Source organism: Mustela nigripes, chromosome 3 (assembly GCF_022355385.1).
Source record: "Mustela nigripes isolate SB6536 chromosome 3, MUSNIG.SB6536, whole genome shotgun sequence".
NCBI lineage: Eukaryota > Metazoa > Chordata > Mammalia > Carnivora > Mustelidae > Mustela > Mustela nigripes.
The window spans coordinates 38,643,470-38,664,282 of record NC_081559.1 but is presented as its reverse complement, the minus strand read 5'-3'; the positions used below and the strand labels follow the sequence as shown (position 1 = coordinate 38,664,282).

The following is a 20,813-nucleotide window of genomic DNA, read 5'->3' as shown; positions in this document are numbered from 1 at the left end:
TCCACAGGGATATTTCCCAAAGTTGAATTCCCATCATTAACAGAATAGTTGAATCAAATGAATTTTTCTTCACAATACAAAGGGGTTAACAGCAACAAGACAAACAAAAAATCCAAAGCAAACACAAAACCCCAAGGAGGTAACATAAGAGGAGGAAAAGTAGATCTTGAGGGGAACTTTTGGACATAACGACAAAAACTCACTGGAATTAAATAATTAAGACAGTAACTCAAAATATAATTTAAAACAGTACTGAAGGGCCAGACACAAACCAGGAGTCTTATCACAGCCCTGAGAAGACTGAGTTGGGGAGCTGGGCTCCCTCTGGAAGCTGGCAAACAATGGCCCACAGGTCAAGATGCTTTTGGGTTTTTTCAAATTTTATTTTATTTAAATTTTTAATTAACATACAGTGTAGTATTAGTTTCAGAATAGAGGTCAGTGACTGATTCATCAGTTGCATGACTCCCAGTGCTCATTATATCACGTGCCCTCCTTTATGCCTGCTTTTGAAAGGCCAGCAAACTGAGAGTAATTTTTACGTCTTTAAACATTTGAAAACAAATGTTTAGTGAAGCGTAAGAATCAACTGGAATTCAAATTTTAGTGTCCATAAATAAAATTTTCTGGGAACACAGCTGCATTCGTCCATTTGTGTATTGCTGATGGCTACTCTGTGTTACAACTGCTGAGGTGAGTGGTTGGAACAGAGACCCCAGCAGCCTACAAAGCCTAAAGTATTTACTACTTTTCTCTTTGCAGAAAAAGCCTGCCAATCCCTGTCCTAAAGAAGTTTTACTGCCAACGACTTTGTGTGACCTGAGGCTGGTCCCCTCCCCTCTCTGGGCCTCCCTTCCCAAAGTAAGGAGTGGAAAGGGTGTCCAGAGAAGGTGCTGGCCAGGAGCCCCCTGCCAAGGTCCAGAGCTGCACTTGCCGGACAAAGGGGGACTGAGCATGAGCACCAGCTGCTGCCACCTATAGGTCAGGAAGAAAGTGGCAGGCAGGAAGCTGCCTGTGTGAGGGACTGTCCCTGGCAGACCTTCGGGCCACTGTCCACTTTGGTGGAGGGCTCCTAACTGAACTCTCTTCCCCAGCTGGTGCCACCGATGGACAAAGTCTGGCTTTTGTACACCTTTGGGACCGAGGGACCACAGCTCCGAGGAGAAACCTAGCCTCCAAACATTCACTTCAGGACTAATTGAAGGACTGTAAGCCAATCACTCCTACAGAGAACTGGAGAGGGCCATGTGCATGTTTTTTCAAGGTCTGAAGGAAAAACAAGGAAAAAGCTTGTCAGCTGGGAAACCCGTCTATAGTGCAGGAGTCCCCATTTTCTACACTACTTCACGAGACTCGCCCACGTTGGTTCTGAAACTTTGCGCTTTAAAACACCAGGCAAGCAGATTTGTCACAGTTGTGGAAACCCATATGAAAACAATGCAATTAAAGGAGTCCAGTGAACCAAACCTTTGACCCTAGAGGTTCTCACAGGGAGCCTCTGCACCCAGTACTCCCAACCACGGGGAAGACCAGCGGAGGCTCACGCCCCTTCGAGGCACAAGATTCACACTGAAGAACTGTTGTCTATGAACTTCCCATGACACCCAAGTGCTGTGGAGCACGGCGTCTGTGTGCTGGCTGCAGCGAGCCCACCCAAGGGGCAGCCACCTGTGAGTGCTCCCACCTCGAACCCTTGCCTTGGTGGGGTCTAACTGCCATCCCCCAGGGATGTGCCCTGAGCAGGACCTGGAAGGAGTGATGCTCTGACACCGCTAAGCCTAGAGAGGATCTGAAGCTTTACCACCAACTGGGAAGGAAGTGTGGGTGAGACCGCTGAGTGATGACAGGCCACTTGGAGAGGCCATGGAGGACGCGAGGCCAGCTTGGACACAGAAAGCAGCCCCAGGACATCCTATGTGAGACCAGCAGACACCCACCCAGCCGAGTTCTAGCCAACCCCCAGAACTGCGAGAAATGAGGCAGCAGGGATTGAAATCTCCCTTTCTGGACTAACTCTTCAAGGCAAGGAAGAGCTCAGTAGTCTGGGCCAAGTTTTTCATGTGGTGTCAAGAGCCTCCTACTTACTTCATCATCTTCATCTTCATCATCGTCAGACTCAAGAACACCATCCAGTAGCTCTTCTAAATAAAGAAAAAATAAACGAATGAATAACTGCAAACACAGCAGGGAGCCTTGGCCACGAGAACCCTTCCAGCTGCTACAGAGAAGAGAATGAGGAGGTACCAGAACAATCAGGCAGGTTCCTGGTGCCCACACAGCCACAGACTCAGATCATCCCAGGCAACTTAAATCTCTCTCCCCCTTTGTACCAGTACGCATGGCCAGTGACATGAGAAAGGTTAAAAGCTAGCATACAAATTTGAGAAGAATTTAGAAGAAATAAAGTCAACGAGTACTGCTAGGCACCATGCTGGATACTGTGCCTTGTGTTGTTTATTTACTCCTTACAAATATTTTGTTGACTCTAATCCCCATTCTATAGCACACAGCAAAGACAGGCATAGAGGGGATAAGGGATTTGTTTATGGTCACATTCCCACAAGTGACAGAGTTGGGATTTGACTTGAGTCTATTTCTAAATCCATGATTTGTCCACCGAGGCCGGGAGAGTAGCCATGGCAGGCAGGATTCCCGAAGGCTCCCATGATTCACTATGGGCTGTAGAAGAGTTTATAAAGGGGATAAAAGCACACTGGAATCAGAGAAAGAATAAGCCTCTGTTTCTTCATCAGTGAAATAGGTATCAGGCCACCTACTTCCCAGGGTGGGTGGGGGAATTTTATAACTACACGCCACCTGGCCCAGGGACTATACCACCTGGCCCAGGGCCACGTACACAGCAGGTATTACATAGACATTTGGTTACCTTCTCCTCCATGAAGACTTCTCTGATCCCTCAATGAGCAGTTACTTCTTTCTCTCTGCTGAACACACTCAGCATTTTCTCTAGATAGCACTGTACTAGTGTAGTACTAGACAGTACTGTAGATAGTAGTACTAGACAGAACTGTGGTAGACAGTAGTAGCACACAGCACTGTGGTAGACAGTAGTAGTAGACAGTATTGTGGTAGATGGTAGTACTACTATCTACTGTGGTAGATAGTACTAGATATCACAGTACTGTGGTAGATGGTAGTACTAGATGGTACTATGGTAGATAATACTAGATAGCACTGTGGTAGACAGCAATATTAGATAGTATTATAGTAGATAGTAGTAGTAGACAGCACTGTGGTAGACAGTGTAGTAGACAGTACTGTGGTCAACAGTAGTATTAGTACTGTGGTAGACTATAGAACTAGATGGTACTACAGTAGATAGTACTAGACAGCACTGTGGTAGACAGCAGTACTAGATGGCACTGTGGTAGATAGTGTTACCAGACAGCACTATAATAGTAGTACTAGATGGTACTAGACAGTACTGTGGTAGACAGTAGTAGCAGATAGTACTGTGGTAGACAGTACTAAAAGCACTGTGGTAGACAGCAGTACTAGACAGCACTGTGGTAGACAGTAGTAGTAGACAGTATTGTGGTAGATGGTAGTACTAGATGGTACTATGGTAGATAGTACTAGACAGCACAGTACTGTGGTAGATGAAAGTACTATATGGTACTGTGGCAGACAGTACTCTGATAGTGCTTGCCACTTTGGGGTGATCAGTATTTCCCAATGTATGAATGGCCTATGGACTGTCTGGGAATTGAGTCCTTGGAGAACAAAGTGCTGGGCTTACTCCTCCCTTTATTCCTTATGGATCTCCGGATCTCCCTTATGATCACTCACTTACTGAATAGATGATGTGAAAGTAACGAAAGCCTGAGAGAAGAGGCTGGGAAGTCAAATAGAAGTTGGAGGAAAGAGGAGGTAAAGGCGATTCTTGAAGAGGTCGCTCAGTATACTATGAAGGTGGCAGATTCACCCAGGCTGAACCCCCAAACCATTTCACAGGAGAGAATATGTAACACCCTATCGTCCTTGACATGACCCTCATTCTGAAGGGAAAGGCTCCACTGATACGCTGGACCATGGACGGCAGCATGCAGGCTCCTGTTCCTACCTCAGAGAGGCCCGCACACCTCCCTGCCCATCACGGGCCCACCGTGGTCAAGGAAAGCCCTTCGCAGATGGGGTATAGTCACGTCCTCCTGCAACGGAGCCAATGCTGGGTCACTAACTTCCTCTCCCGCCCTGCAAGGAGCATGATTCTGCCCCGCTGCGGTAAACACCTATCAGGCAAGTGCCTTTCAAAATGGGCTTGCGGCTTATTCATCAGTTACAAACCTTTGCAAATACAGAAATGCCCTCTCCCACATTTTTAAAAAAGATTTTTATTTATTTATTTGACAGACATAGATCACAAGTAGGCAGAGAGGCAGGCAGAGAGAGAGGAGGAGGCAGGCTCCTCACTAAGCAGAGAGCCTGACGTGGGGCTCGATCCCAGGACCCTGGGATCATGACCTGAGCAGAAGGCAGAGGCTTTAAACCACTGAGCCACCCAGGTGCCCCCTCTCCCACATTTTTACAGAGAATCTTTGACATTTTGCGAGGCCACAGGCTGGTTTGGACACACCCGCTCCCCCGAGCCCATTGGATCTGAGGCAACATCTTCCCAGAACAATCCAGTCCCGAGAACTGGAGAACCTTGTAAACTTCAGCTCTTCTCTCGGGCACAACGGGGGCAACAGCCCAGTCTCCCGCATTGCTCACCTCCCGCACGGCTTGCCGGGCTCCGGCACAACCCAGCCGCCCCCACTCTGGGAATGAAGGGGTGTGGTGGGGGAGCTGCTAGTCTCCTCATGGGCCGGGCCCGGTTGGTGAAGCTGACTCTGCCCCAGCCCCTGTCCTCTCTTCAATGACTGGTTTGTCCCTGCCAGACCCCTTGTGGAGGGCTGGTATTCGGGACAAACCTCCCTGCTGTCGCTGCTGGCGGTCATCTCTTCTTGTCAGGTCAGCTTTCCCCTAAGCTTCCCCAGAGCAGTCCTTCCCCACCTGTGGGGTGAGGTTCCTACAATATACTAGAAGTTTTGTATTTGGAAACCTTAAAACTTTATAAGACAATAGTGCTAGAGAACTGAGATGGGCTTGAAGGTCTGAAAACCCACTTACATGTTACAAGTGGATACTAAGCTAAGAGAGTCAAAAAATAAAGATTGTGGCAATGCCATTTCACATATCTTAAACTAGTACGCTGTTAATTCATACTTTCCTGCTGCTGTCCACTTTAGGGCGAAGCCTGGACTAGGTGGGAACTCCAGCCCGACCCTCTCCGGCTTTCCTCACCATGCTGGTACATTCGTCCAGTCTGACTCCTCGCTCATGACACATAGCCCAAGGTATGTGAGTGTGTGTCTGCTCCTCCATCCGAATGTTCAGGGACTTTCTAATTTCGTTTCAAAGTAGCAGACTCCCTAGGTAATCGTCTCTGGGGACTGGCCACTGTCCCATGAATACAGAATAACTCAAGTGCTTGAGATCAAAAGATTGGTACTTTTGACACTCTTTATTTAAACTGGAACTTACTGACAGAGCAGGTGTATCTCAGGCCTTTCCTGGACACCCAAGTCTATAAAGCTTGAGCTCTCCCCGCAGTAACTTCTTGGCAAAGCACAGCTCTCATGGAAGTGCCAAATGACCCTCCCTCTTCACACTCGTCAGCATGCTGGCTCAAGGGCTGGATTTACGTAAGAGAAAGAGCCGGTTTTGCCAGAGAGCACGGGGGGACCTCCCCTGTATCTGGGCTGCCAGGAAGGAGGGAAGACTGACAAAGAAATGGAAGTGGCTGTGTCTTGACATACTGAAACACGGAGTCAGCCCTGAAGAAGATTTGCAGCCCAGATGTGACCCTGAGGCCGCAGAGGAACCCTGGCCTGGGACGGCGGTCTCAGCATGGCTGATGAGCACAGAGCAGAAAGTGACCAATGTTCGCTGCCTTACCCCGCTTTCCAAACTGTTGCCTACCCAAACCCCGACTGAGGTTCAGGTTTTCTTTAGTGTTATTTTGTAAATATGCCTGCCTGGCAGAACTGGGGCTCGAAGTCAGAAATGAAGCTACTGCAGGGGCACCTGGGTGGCTCAGACGGTTAAGTTAAGCATCTGACTCTTGACTTCACCTCAGGTCATCATCTCAGGGTCCTGGGATCGAGCCCTGTGCCAGGCTCAGTGCTCAGCAGTGAGTCTGCTGGAAGATTCTCTCTCTCCCACTCCTTCTGCCCCTCCCTCCACTCATGCTCTCTCACAAATAAATAAAACTTAAAAAAAAAAATCAAAACTTTATTTTCTGTTGCAGAAAATAAAGTTCTATTCCTTGCTCACCTGAATTTGGGATGAATCACATTTGCTCTGTAAGAGCCACAGGAGAGGATGTTCAAATGGAGATGGGCCCTAGCCTGAAGGGAGCCAAGGCTTCACACCTCATTGGCTGCTCTCCCAGCTGCTTCCTGTTGATTGGAAGCCTCTAACGTCCTCTTTCTGCCAGGCTAGGTGTCAGGGGTCCCCAGAAAGAGCTTCCCCTCCATCCTGGTCCCATCCAAGCCTTCCTGCACCTTCCTTTCCTGCTTACTATGGGATGTAGGTTGTCATGGCATTGGAGGAAGCCAGAGAGAAAGAGGATCATATCCTCCCATGGAGCCAGTAGGCAATATACATTTTTCTTCAAAGAATGAATGCATGCGGGAGAATGACCTTTTCTGCAGCGGAGCTAGGGAGACTGATGTTTGTTTTCCTTATCGGACACTGGGACCCCAGGGAAGCCTTATAAGGTGGGGGAAGAATAAAGGAGGACGTGCACATAAGAGAACATAAGGTTAGAGCAGGGCGTTTGTGATTGCTTTTGAATTCTTTCTGTTGCCTATAAGCCTGAAGTGTGATGAGAGATTGCTGGTCTTGGGACAGACTGGCCTTGACTATCTGGTCGAACTTTCTTTCATGGGTTCGCTTGGGTCTCCCCGGCTCCCTTACAGCTTCATGAATGAATTCCAGGACACAAGCCTTCTAAGAAAGCCCATGCAACTTTTTAGCCCATGTTAAAGTTGCAAAAGATATATCACAGATTCTTGCATTGAACAGACCTGAATTAAGCTGCTTGATTATGAATTCGATCTGACGGACCATTTCAGCATTGCCTTCCTTGATGAAGCAGCGAAGGATGTCCTCCATTCCCTATGGGCATTGGAGAGAGTAAGAGTTAATATCCCAGGTTTTCTTTTTTTTTTTTTTTTAAATGGGGTGAAAGTAGTTTCCAATGGAATAGTTTCACCTAATCAGAACCAAACCAAACCAAACCAAAAACCTTTATTTGGGGGAGGGGGAAGGAATAGACACAATAAAAATTCCTCTGCTCAGTATTAACATTCTTTTTGTTCTTTTTACAATTCACAGTGGAATTATTTTCCTCTTGGTTGACTATCCAACCTAATTATAAAACATTTGGCCAACAGAAAAGCCTATTGTACAGAGAATTGAGGGTTGTCAGGAGGAGGTGGGTAGAGGGAAGGGTGAAATAGGTGAAGGGGATTAAGAGGTATGGACTTCCAGTTAGAGAATAAGGAAATAGTCATGAAGATTAGGAAAAAAAAAAAAGTACAATATAATCAATAATGCTATAATGACGTTGTATGGTGACAGATGGTGGCTGTCCTTATCTTGATGAGCGCTGGGTAACATATAGATTTGTTGAATCACTATATTGTATACCTGAAACAAATATTACACTGTATGTCAACTACACTCTGATAAGTGGAAAAAAAAAAACACCTGTAAAATTTTACTGTGTAAATAAGTATTCCCTTTAGTTTGGGCACTGTGTTGTTTTGGGAGGTGGTTCCTTTCTTATGACTTCTTTATACTCTTCCTTCTGGATTTTAGGGACAAAATCAGAAGTAAAACTATATGTGTAGAGAAGTAGATGAATAAGCAGAATCTTTTTAAACAGCTATCGTTCTTTTTCTATCAAAATAATTACAAGGTCACCATAATGTACATTATTTACTTTATTATAAAATGCTTAAGTCAGAATTTTCAATGTTGACTAAGAGAATTGCACAGAAGTGTAGAGGTAAGTCACTGACTAGAGCACAGGTGTCTGGCCCCCCTCCTTCCTCTTTCCTTGAGGGATGTGAAGGAGGTTTTGTGGCTGGAGCTGGTGTGGCTTCTTGCCACTACAAGGGGAACATGTATCTCATAATGACCCCAAAACACAGGAAGCGGAGAGAAATGGGTCTACTAACACGGGAACTCTGATCAAGCTCTGCCTGAAGCTGATGCCTGGACTTCTTGGTGATGAGCACTATTTCCCTCCTTTAATGTAGGCCTGTTTGGAATCAATAGCTCTAACTGAATCAAAGAAGGGCCAAGTGCAGTTTTGAACCCGGAGAATTCCCATTGTCTAGAGCAGAGCATTACCTTCTAGAAAGTTAAGATAGAAGGTATCCGAGCTCCCTCATGAACTAACTGTGAGACCTTGGTCAAATTGCTTAGTTTTGCTCAGTCCTCAACTATAGTTCTCAACTATAAAATAAGGGTGGCAACTCCAGTTAATGTGACATTTTTAAAAGATAAAGAATGTAGGGGTGCCTGGGTGGCTCAGTGGGTTAAGCCTCTGCCTTCAGCTGAGGTCATGATCTCAGGGTCCTGGGATTGAGCCCCGCATCAGGCTCTTTGCTCAGCGGGGAGCCTGCTTCTCCCTCTCCCTCTGCCTGCCTCTCTGCCTATTTGTGATCTCTCTCTGTCAAATAAATAAATAAAATCTTTTTTTAAAAAAAAGAATGTATATTGGGCATCAGTTATACAGGTGTATGTTTGTCTAATGCACTGACCTCTGTATGGAAGGCCTGTGCATTTCACTGTTCGTGAGTTATACCTAAAAAAACAGCCTTTAGCCCAGCGGCTGGCACACAATAGATGCTCAATAAATGGTTAAGATTGTGCTTGCTGTGTTTGGAAGGGTTTTGTGGCTCGGAAGAGAGATCTGGTGGCTGAAGCCAAGGGAATAAACAAGGTTGCAAGTGACAAAGAGGGAGAGGCTTAGGACAGCATCATCTTTGAGAACAGTAACACTGAACTGGTGGGCAGAGATAGGTAAGCGCACAGAGGAGACCCAAAGGAATGGTCTGGAAGGGATGAACAACTCTGGATAGACGTTGGATTGAGGAAGAGGGTGCCAAGAGGGCAGCAGTCTGCTCTAGCCCAGGGCAGAATGTTTGGCTGGGGTCTAAACCCCACAGAAGAGCTTCATGGCCGACAACTGCTCCAGCCCTGGATGCCAGAGGCTCTGGGGTAGGCATGAGGGCAGCCCTACTGATCTAAACTGCTCTCTCACCCCAAATCTTGGCAGTCTCTTCAAGTTCAAATGGGGCTCAGTGCACCCATTTACCGTTTTCTCCACTTTGGGGGGTATTTTTTTGAGACCACCATAATAGCATTTGGTACTGATATAATTTTTAGGTATTCTTGGTCACTTTCCACCAGCACACAAATGTTTTACACAGTTGCAAAAACAGAGTTCTTGTAACGTCATATTCTCCTCTTGTCTCCTCTTCTGGGACTCCAGTTACGTAAGTGTGAGACCTCTGGGTATCATCTCCCAGGTCTCTGAGGCACTGTCCCTTTCCTTCACATTTTTTCTCTGTGGTCTGGTCTTTTCTCTGGGGTCTAAGGGTCACACTCTCACATCCTACAACCCTGAGTCTCCCCTCCCCACGCGGTCCCTGTCTGTTCACTGCCGTTGCTTCCTGCCTTCTCTGCCTCTCACCCCAGATGTCCTTCCTCCAATGCTGCCTTCCGTGTTGCTTGATCCATATCACCTCTGTTCCTTCTTTTTCTTCAGCCTACATGTCTTCTTCCTTGTTTCTGACTTGGTTGACAATTCCTGTCACTGGAATGACCACAATGCAGAACTTATTCAAGTTTATTTTCCCCATTCTGTATTGAGATAGCAGATTTTATTTATTTATTTTTAAAGCAATAGGCAATGAAGTTCCATTGTTTACTGTGACCACAAAGAATTGTTCTGATTTAAGTTTTTCTCTCTGGCATAACTGCTGATGTGATTTTAGATGACTAATTAGGAGATTTAGCAATTCTTCTGAGTAAGCGAAATCAAGTGAAGGAACATGTTTCATTGGTATCCAACTGAATTTGGCCTGTGTTTTGACTGTGGAAATACATTTAATCTCTTCATCATAGCATTTAACCTGTTAACCTGGTTTCACATTACCAGGAAAAGGACAAAACTCCAGCGCTTTTGCTGATTAGATCTAGAAACACTTGTCATCACCAAAGATGCTAACCGCCTGAAGCTTGTTTTATACTTCCAATATAAACACTAATGTAAACACATTAAACACTGAATTCACTATTTGCCAACCAACATAGATGTTCTATCATCTTTAGTAGGGTTTCTGTCCCGTTCAGCAGCTGTCAGAGCGCCTACAGGTTAAGTGTCTGGCCAGCACCGGTTCTCACAGCTGCCCCAGGCCCTCCAGGAATCCCGGGGATGCATTTCAGTGGGGATTTACTCCATTTCACCATTTTCCTGCTAGGCTTCTCCTACTATAAAATCGATAGGCTTTCCCAAAGCCCCAAATTAAAATGAACCATTAAAAATGTCTGTAACTTTCCAAATAAGCCTGTTGGGAACTTTTTAACACTGTAGTTTTTTTGTTGTTGTTGCCAGAGAGAGAGAGCGAGCGAGTGAATGAGCAAGAGCAAGGGCAGGGGCAGAGGGAGAGACAGACTCTTACTCAAGCTCCACACCCAGGGCAAGGAGCCCTACATGGGCTCACGAGCGAGATCATGACCGGAGCTGATCAAAAGTCAGACACGCAACCGACTGAGCCATCCCAGCACCCTCTAACACTGTAGTTCTTTCTTTTTTTAAGACTTTTTTTTTTTTTAATTTGAGAGAGAGTGAGAGAGAGCATGAGAAGGGGGAGAGTCAGGGGAGTAGAGAGACCGATGTAGGGCTCAATCCTGGGACTCTGGGATCATGACCTGAGCAGAAGGCAGACGCTTAACTGACTGAGCCACCCAGGTGCCCCTCTAACACCGGAGTTCTTTCGATTTAGGAGTTAGGAATCCTTTAAGAATCTGAAAAAAGCTACAGATTCTCTCCCCCAGAAAACTGCAAATGTGTATCTGGCGTACAGTTTCGAGGAGTTCACAAAGCTGTGCGAGCCACGCAGCCCAAGGGGCCCGGAGCCAGGTCTAGGAGCTCCCTGTTCTAATGGCTTCCGAACAGCACCACTCACTGAAGCTTACAAACTGCTCAAGCCCTTATTCTTACCATTGCTCTTGCTTCCTCACGAATGGATGGAATAGAAAGTATGCTGTACAGAGCTCCATTCACATATGGCTGTATCTTTAAAGGGAGAAAAAACAGTCATTTGCAAGTTCTCAAATTCTGTACAACTCCGTGATCAAACACCCCACTCAAGAATCATTTGGCTAATGAGGAGAGTGAGCCTTCCTATCTTCCTGAGCTCCAGGATGCATGTTTCCAAATGACTGGTATCTCCATTTGCATGTCCCAGTGACAGCTACAACTAAGAGTTCAAAGTCAAGTTCATTACTGGCTCTCAAAGCTCACTCTTGTTATTTCACCACTTAACTAACATCATGCTGATCACTCAGGCTTCTACCACTGCTGGAGTCATTATCGATTGCTCTCGCCTTTGCTTTCCAGGGTTCAGTCGCCAAGCTGCCTCTGATAGGAACCCTTCTTTCCCACACACAGTGCCACTGTCCTTGCTCAGACATCATCCATGACCTAGGTGACACTGAATCTCCAAAAGGGCTTCTTTCTTTGATGTTCACACTGTAGTCCAACAATCATATCATTGCCATAATTCTACAACATGGGCCAAATCATCCCTCTTCCTACACCTCAGAAACCTTCCCTAGAGCCTACCTGGAAAGTCCTAACTTCTTAGTGCAGCACACAGGCCCCTTCAAGGTCTGGCCTCAATATCATGTCCCCCTGCCCTTCCCTTCCTGCCACCATAAGGTTTACACTGTACAGACTGATCTGACCCTACTTACAGGGCTCTCCACCACACCATACACCCTGCTCTGCCTCCTGTATATCCCTCTGCTGTCACACTGGATTCAGTCTATGTTTGCATTTATACTTATGTCTCCCCATGTTTTCCTCACATAGGTAACCCTGACATCAAGCCGTACAGGACACAGAACATGGCAGGTGCTGGATAAATAAGCGCTCCCCTTTGAGTAGATTTTGTGTGACACTCTCCTCATTAATGGAGGAGGGTCCATTCCCATCATTCTTTTCCAGCACTGAACTTTATTATCCCTTAATTTTTGCCAATCCATTGGGTAAAGAGAAAAAAGGCATCTTATGGTTGTTCTTACTTTTATTTTCCTGACTATTAGCAAAATTAAACATGACCTATAGACATCAAGATTTACTGTTCTGTGAACAGCCCATGTGTGTACTCTATCCTTTTCTTACGTCTTTTACTTATCAATTTATAGGAGCTCTTCATATATAATGGATATTAAACTTTTATCCTATGTGCAAATATCTCCTCAGGCTATATTATTTGTCCATTGACTCTTACTATGGCCTCTATTTCCATATAAAAATAATTTAATGTTCACTGAGTCAAATATGTGCATCTTTTTCTTTATGGCTCCTGGCTTTCGTCTTTCATGATCATGACTCCCTCACACAGGACACATGTATGTAGCATTTATTTGTGAAGTGAACAAATTTCTAGGCTCTAACATACATACAGGTAGATTTTCTAACTCATCTTCAAAGCAGATATATTTGTAACAATTATGACAAGATTTAAATCCTCCAGTCTATTCTGTCCTCAGAGGTAACATACTGGTTCCAACACTTAAAACCAACATTACTATTAGAGACTAAATATATTTCCTATGTATAGGCTCCAATTGCTTTAGTTGAATAAAATGGGAAACAGAGTCTAGAAGTAGTTAAGAGTTCTTGATTTAAAAAACATAAAAAGCATGGCATACACCATAACAACCACCAACCCTTCACTTGCTGAAGCCACCCGGGTCACCGAGCTGGTGGGCCTGGGGGATGGAAGATATGAGAGAGATGGACAGAAGGGGAGCTGTCCACAGCTAAGTGCCTCGCTCTGACCCAGTGGCCCTCAGTCCTGTCCTGCTAAGACACTGCTGCACCTGATCTGTTTAAAGAGGTCAGGCTTCTGTTGAGACTTTGGCTTCACGTGCAAAGTGATGCCATGATGGTTTCTGTACAGGCATCTGGAGAGAGCTGGTGACAGCATACTCACACCATTTCGAAGATCCTGTTAGTTAGTTTATCAAGACCTCTACTTTATTTTAAAAGGGCTTGTGGCCCACAGGCTAGACCACAGAAAATCCCACCATGCTGGGGAGGACATGGGGGAGAGCAGAAGACGGTACAGTCATTGTGCGGGACAGAGTGGCAGGACTCCCAACCCAACACTGACACTCGGGGCAAGCCACCGGTGACGCGCATGTCTGCACCCCAGGGGCCCTTGGGGGTCCAGCATGGTGATGTCACTGAGGACCCCTATGGCAGCTGGACAAGCCTAGGGGACTTGAGGGGAGGGCCGTGAACAGGGGCCGTGAACAGGGGCCGTAATCTGCAGTGGCAAGATTAAGGAATGAGATGTATACAAGGCAACACAGGAAATTTCTAAAAACACAGTGAAAAGGTAAGAAAAGAATGAGATCTAGAGCGCAATACTATTGACACAATGACACATGCAACACACAACAGTAACTAAATTTGCAGGCCATGTGCCACCGCAGGGACTGTCGACGTGGGGGAAGAATGAAGCAGGGCAGGCGACAAGAAGGAGAATAAGGCCTGGGAGGGAGCTGGCACAGACCAGTGACAGCAGGGCAATAGGAAATGGGGGTCAGGAATCAACCTCCAGCTTCCCAGTTCCAGAACCTGGAGGAGGGGGTGCACTGACTAGCAGGGCCAGCCTCCCCCAAGCCCGGGGCTGGCAGTGCTGGCTTAGTACCTCATGGTTCTCATGGCCAAGCAGATCCGAGAGAACTTTCAGCACCAGGCCCGCCACTTTGGCACACATGTTCTTCCCTTTAGAAGAAACAATGAAACAAAACGTGACACGTCTAAACGCAGAAGCACAATTTCAGGTCAGGCAGACTTGAATTCAAACCTTGGCTCCTCTGCTTATGAACTGTGTGACCCTGGCTGAGTCATTTGGTCAATGTGGGCCCCGTTTCTTCCTCCTGGGACTTCTCAGGGAAGGAAGGGACTCAGTGTAGGCCGTGCATTCCCAGCGCTCAGTCAATGGTGGCTCTGAGAGCCCAGAGCTATTCAGGATGGTCAGTGGAAGCCTGGGCTATCACAGAGCAGTGCCCGGCTGCCCAGGTGCACAGACCACCATTGCAAACACCACACAGGTATTCTAGCCAATTCAAACATCATAACAACCACTGCAAATAAATCATAAATTGATGATACTAAGAAAAGCTGGTTAGAACCTGGTAAATGTTAAGATACATACCTATGCTGTTCTCTAAGAAAACGCTGAAATCACATTTACTCAGTCAACAACACATGAATGGTTTGGATTACAAAGCAGCCAAAGGAAAAGAAGCTTCTCACAAACTCATGAGCTATTCAACCACATAAGCTGCTTCTCCCCAAACTGGGGCTGCCCAGACCAAGGTGAGCCACAGGCTGGACTTGGCACCTCTTCTAAAGAAGCTTCCTCCATCTCAGGTAACCAATCATGTACACGGGACAGAACCTCTAGAAAAGCTGCGATCACTCCCTTTATTGAGCAAACGACTAGATGCGCATGGGGGAGTGAAGTGGGAGAGCTGGCTGTGGTGAGAAGCGTGGAGAACGGGCTGACATCCTCGCTCTGCCACCAGCTTAGCCCTATAGAATCTTGGAAAAATATTTCTCTGTCCTTGGATACAATGGATCGTAATCCTTAACTTCCCACCTTTGAATAAGACAATGAAGATGAAGAAAAATGTAAACTAACTTAATTTCCTCTTCATCCAGGCACTGCATACAGAGAAAATGTTCTTTTCCAAGGCCAGAATGGTATCTGGCTTCAGGGATTCAACAGCTGTATAACTAGTTGGAAATGTTTTACGCTCTACTTCTGCTTCAGTTTTCTGTTAGGGAGACTAAAGACACACCGCATCAGGCTGGGTAGTCCTCCAGGTTCGAGGGGCAGGCTCTCTGGCCTCCCCTTCCCTCCCCCACACCAAAGCCAGAGGGCCCAGGGACAGGGGATTGTGAGACCTGCACTCCTGAGGCAGAGGTTCATGAGCAAGGCCACCGAGTACTCCAGTGTGTAGTCCGACAGGCAATCGGGGTCCTTCAGAATATCAATCAGCCAGAAGATGAGGCCGTCTCGAATCATCGCTGTCTGCAGTGGGCGCCTAGGATGTAAAAGCCTACAGGTCAGCTAAAGCCGACAAGCAGCTTTCCCTGTAAGAGCATACGGTGATGTGCACGGCGATTGGAAAAGACAAACTGATGGGGCGCCGGGGGGGGGGGGGGCTCAGTCTGCTGAGCGTCCAACTCTGGGTTTTGGCTCATGTCATGGTCTCAGGTTCCTCGGACCAAGCCCCGGCTAGGCTCTGCACTCAGCAGGGAGTCTGCTTGAGATTCTCTCTCCCTTCCTCCCCCACCCATAAATAAATATATCTTAAGGGAAAAAAAGAGACAAGACAAACTGTGCGGAAGATACCAACTCTAAAGAATATTTTGTTGTTAGACCCACACAACTGAAACAACAAATTCTTTACCTTCTGCAGGTATTCCTAAGGATTTAGAGAGCAGCTAGGTAGTCTGGAGCTCTTCTACTCTGAAAATTTTTTTCAATATTTAAAATTAGCAGAGTAGTATTTCAAATATTTAGTAAATATTTACTGATAGCTTTTGGTCCACTTTACCCAGGAGACAGTCATAGAAAAAGTTCACTGACAAACAGATTTTTGGTAAACTCGAGTCCTGCTTGGCACTTTGAGCTGTGTAAAAACAAAGAAAAGCCCAAACCATCTCAATCCCATCTTGATTCAGGTCTTTGTGAAGTAAGGGTAGTTTAAGGACATGGGCAAAACAATTTATACAGAATTATTTTCTGCCCAAAGTCTGTATGAAATCTAACATCTCATCCAAATGTGTTTGAGGAATGTCTTCCTACCAGCCTTCAGAACTGATGAGATTGGGGCGCCTGGGTGGCTCTGCTGTTTCAGCATCTGACTCTTTATTTCAGTTCAGGTTATGATCACAGGGTAGTGAGATCAAGCTCCGAATCCAGCTGTGCACTGGGCATGGAGCCTGCCTAAGATTCTCTCCCTCTCCTCCTGCCCCTCTTTAAAAAACAAAACAAAAAAACACCATGGAGGAACCTCCACCGAACATCTTCTAATGAACAGGTTATGGTAAAACTCCCATCCAGGAGTATATCTGTGCTATACTTTTGGGTTTGTTTTTTTTCCCCAAGATTTTATTTATTTATTGGACAGAGAGAGAGAGATCACAAATAGGCAAAGAGGCAGGCAGAGAGAGAGAGGGGGGAAGCAGGCTCCCCGTTGAGCAGAAAGCCCAATGTGGGGCTCAATTCCAAGACGCTGAGATCATGGCCTGAGCTGAGGCAGAGGCTTAACCCACTGAGCTACCCAGGCGCCCCATTCTATTTATTTTTTTTGACATGAATTTTTTTTTTTAAGATTTTTATTTATTCATTTGACAGAGAGACACACAGTGAGAAAGGAAACACAAGCAGAGGGAGTGGGAGAGGGAGAAGCAAGCCTCTTGCAGAGCAGGGAGCCCAATGTGGGGCTTGATCCTGGGATCAAGACCTGAGCTGAAGGCAGATGCTTAACGACTGAGCCACCCAGGTGCCCCTAAGATTTTATTTTTTTAAGTAATCTCCACATCCAATATGGGACCATAACTCACAGCCTGAGATCAGGAGTTCCCATGTCCTACCCACCAAGCCAGCCAGGCTGCCCTCTGTGCTATTCTTAAACATCACACTCACCTCATGAGTGAAATTTGTTGGAATACAAGGAAGGTTACACTCTCTTGGCAATCCTAAATACTTCCTACATTCATTGTACAGACTCTAGAGCATCGCAAAAACATTAAGCATATTTCTAGAACAGAATAGCTTATTACTTTTTGAAGCACAAGAAAAAACTGGCAATAAATATCTATATTACCAGGAGGAAGTATTATATCTTATCTCTGTTACTATAGTTACTAAATTTCAAAAAAATTTTCCAAGCCATGCTCAACATCAAGCTAAATTATCTTTATAAACAAACAAAAACCAAGTGCTCATATGATCTAAAGAAATAAGAACTCTGGAGTTTACTACAGTTCCTTTCAATTCACACATAGTTCGAACAAGAACTTTTCATCAGCAGGGACCTGACAAGTAGTAGGAACTGAATACCTACTGCTTTCTCTCACTAAATGTGCACACTTAGAATAAGTCATTTTGCAGGCTTTAGGTTACTAGCGAGAGTCAATCACATGTCAATCACATCTGACAGGAAGAAAGTATGTACGGAAGAGGACGGTCAGAAAAAAGCTGAGAACTCAAGGTACTAGAATTCTTACTAAGGCAAAGAGAAAGTGAGGTATTCCTGAGGGAAGCCACATGCTGGAAGAATTCCATACAACTCAGCAACTCCACTCCTACGCACTGACTGACTCGGGAAGGGAAAGGATGCGTCCACACAAAGACTTGTAGGCAAATGTTTGGAACATGATTATGCATGATAGCCACAGTAGACCCAATCCAGCTGTCCGTCAGCTGATGAACAGATAAACCAAATGTGGTCTCTCGATGTAACGGTGTGTTCTTTAGCGTCACAAAGGAACAAAGTATTGGCTAGGCTACCACACAGACAGACATCAAGGACACCATGCTGAGTGAAAGAAGCCAGCCACAAGGGAACACACATTATATGAGTCCATTTACCTAAAAATGCCCATTATGGGTAACACACAAAAAGCAAATCAGTGGTTACCTGGGGCTGCGGGGAGGGGACAAGGGCTGGAAATGGGCACGAGGTTTCTTTGTGTGGTGATGCAAATGTTCTAAAATTAGCTTGTGGTGATGGTTGGGCAACTCTGTAAATATACTAAAAATCACTGAAGGGTACATTTAAAAGGGGTGAATTATGTGCTTTGAGGGTTCACTTCAGTAAAGCTGTTCATGAAGGAAAAAAATGCTTGAGATGGATAGAGGATCCAAGTCATGACAGGGTCCAGACAGAGACTGCACGGTGGGCTGCTGGGATGTTAGCACAAGGAAGCGGGAGGCTCCCGGCCTGCCTGCCACCAATGACCCAGTGCACCGACGTCACTGCTCCTGTACGTGCACCTCCCACAACACGCTGTGAGCAACGCGCGGTTTAGCCCTGGCAGGTTCTGCGCATGCGCACCTCTCTACACCGTGTGCGTGGCCTGAAACACGATCCAGCTTTTGCCAGCACCAACTACCACGCACGAGGACAGGGTTACTGCACTTCCCCCTCCACAGCAGCTTGAGCAGGGTGGTTTTGGGAATTCGAGATAAGCTTTCTAGCTCCATCTTGGAAAGTAACCCACCTTCTCCTAAATGTTAACTGAAAAGTATCGTTTGGAAAATATCATTTGCCTCTTGGGCTGCCACGGGGGCTAAACAGTGGCTCACATGAGCCCTATGTACTTTCACAGGGACCGCTGTGACCTACTGCATGGTCAGCACCTGAGGCTGAATTTCTGCAAGGCCCCGAGAATGTTCTCGCGGGTGACGATGTCCTCATCCTCCTCCTTCAACCTTTCCTCCAGCATCCGCAGCACCTTCGTGTTCTGGGCCAAGTAGAGGCGACCTAACAATATAACCAGAGATGCACGGGTGAGAGAATTTATCTTGTGTTAAGTTCATGCCACAAAACCATTCTCTCTGAACACTTTGCATGTAATGCATGTAGAGTTTGGGTAATTTTAGGTTCTAAAAAAAACTTAAAACCTATTTCTTCTGCAAAGTTGGTTTTATCCAACCAACTATTTAATGAAGAGAAAACCACTCTTCTTATAATCGAAACATAATTCATCATGGGGCACCTCGGTGGCTCAGTTGGTTAAGCCTCCAACTCTTGATTTCAGCTCAGGTTGTGATCTTGGAGTTGTGATATTGAGCCCCGTGTCGGGCTCCGTGCTCACTGGAGTATCTGCTTCTCTCTCCCCACCCCCAATTATTATATCTCTATATTTATTATTAAATAAATAATCTTTAAACATAATTCATCACTATATTTTTGTGGGGAGCACTGCCAGATCTACAGGGAGAAAGAAGGTGAGGAATCTATATGTTATGGGCTCCTTAGTCTTTATAATAGAGGCAGCCAAACAGTAATGCTTTCTGGGCACACTCCTGCCTCCTTCTAGATGTACCTGTGCCTGGAGAAGGAGTTGGGAACCATACCTCTGAGTTATCATTCACCCCCTGTGGACCTCTGTCTTGACACAGATAATATTAGTGCATGTACCCTTGTTCATAATAAAGGTCTGCTAAATGGTTGGAAGAACAAGCAAATGAGTAAGTGAACCAACTTTTGGAACATCATATAGTCATAATTTGAGAACTCCCTTTAAGAAGCTGAAACAAAGTAGAATTTATGGAAGATAATATTTTGTAAAATCATTTTGAATTCGGCTTTGGTATATATTATCTTTGGAATTTTCAAATCCTGGTGGTTTAAGATGTTATCCAGTTTGTTTGTTTGTTTTTACAATTTTATTTTTAAGTAATCTCTACACCCAATGTGGGGCTTGAACTCACAAACCCAAGATCAGGAGTCACACGCTCCACCGACTGAACCAGCCAGGTACACCAAGAGGCTGCAGCCTCTTGAAGGAAACGATGTAGTGCTTATTGGGATCAGTTCTGATTAATTAACTAACCTTGTTTTGCCTTCAGCGGAAAATTATAGAAAATGCATTACCTGTTATATACTTGAAAACAATCTAAAAGGTAGTGCTACAAAACCAGAAAGCTTGTAAAATAAAACCAGAAGCCTTATAAAGTAAATTCCAAGACCATCAAAATTGACTCTGACATAAACTAAGCCATACAACAATAACCAGTTTGCACAAGACCCCTTCAGTGCACTGAACAGGAATCTACTGAGGAAACTGAGAGCTCCTTTAAGAAACGTTTCGAAGAATGGCCACTTCCAAAGGAACAAAATGCATTGGCTGACTCACCTTCGGCCAGGGATGCGAAAGCATTGATGAGCCGGGCCATATACTGTCGCACCACCTCGCTCCTAGAGTGCAGCAGCTGCAGGACGCTCCTCTGCGGGCAGAACCATCCAGAGAAAGCAAGGATGAGGTTAAAGAAAACAGCTAAACATACGTCTCCTCTATGGGTCTGCTGTTCTCTACCTCTGCATGGATTTATTAGAGGTGAAATAAACAGACCAAAGTCAACACTTCATCTGGAAATCTCAATTTCCAACAGATTTTTTAAACGAGGGTTGACAAAAACAAGTTATTCAGACTTCTGAGCCGAGAGACTGTATTACACAGAGCGCTCTGCTGGTGACTGGAGCAGGGGAGGCCGTGCTGTTTGCGATGCTTCCCACTCCTGTTTTTCCAGGTTAGTGACAGATCCAATACCCAGATCTAATTTTGCTCCCTGCAAACCCCAGAAGAAGTACAGTGTGTAATTTAAAAAAAATATATATATATATATATATTCTGAAGGACAGAGAGACAGCACAAGAGCTATTAACAACACAGTTTCGGA

General features: G+C 45.6%; 1 protein-coding gene across 6 annotated transcripts in view; it reads right to left on the bottom strand.

Moving 5' to 3' along the window:
* The window catches only part of ARMC9 (armadillo repeat containing 9), a 153,615-nt gene that overhangs the window by 69,629 nt on the left and 63,173 nt on the right, over window positions 1-20,813 (bottom strand). For all 6 annotated transcript variants that reach the window (XM_059393706.1, XM_059393705.1, XM_059393709.1 and 3 more), the window contains exons 13-19: window positions 20,270-20,360; window positions 18,768-18,891; window positions 15,299-15,438; window positions 14,034-14,110; window positions 11,309-11,383; window positions 7,095-7,185; window positions 2,086-2,141 (exon numbers count right to left, since the gene is read on the bottom strand). In XM_059393706.1, coding sequence (XP_059249689.1) covers window positions 2,086-2,141; window positions 7,095-7,185; window positions 11,309-11,383; window positions 14,034-14,110; window positions 15,299-15,438; window positions 18,768-18,891; window positions 20,270-20,360 — 654 coding nt within the window. The remainder of the gene's footprint in view (window positions 1-2,085; window positions 2,142-7,094; window positions 7,186-11,308; window positions 11,384-14,033; window positions 14,111-15,298; window positions 15,439-18,767; window positions 18,892-20,269; window positions 20,361-20,813) is intronic.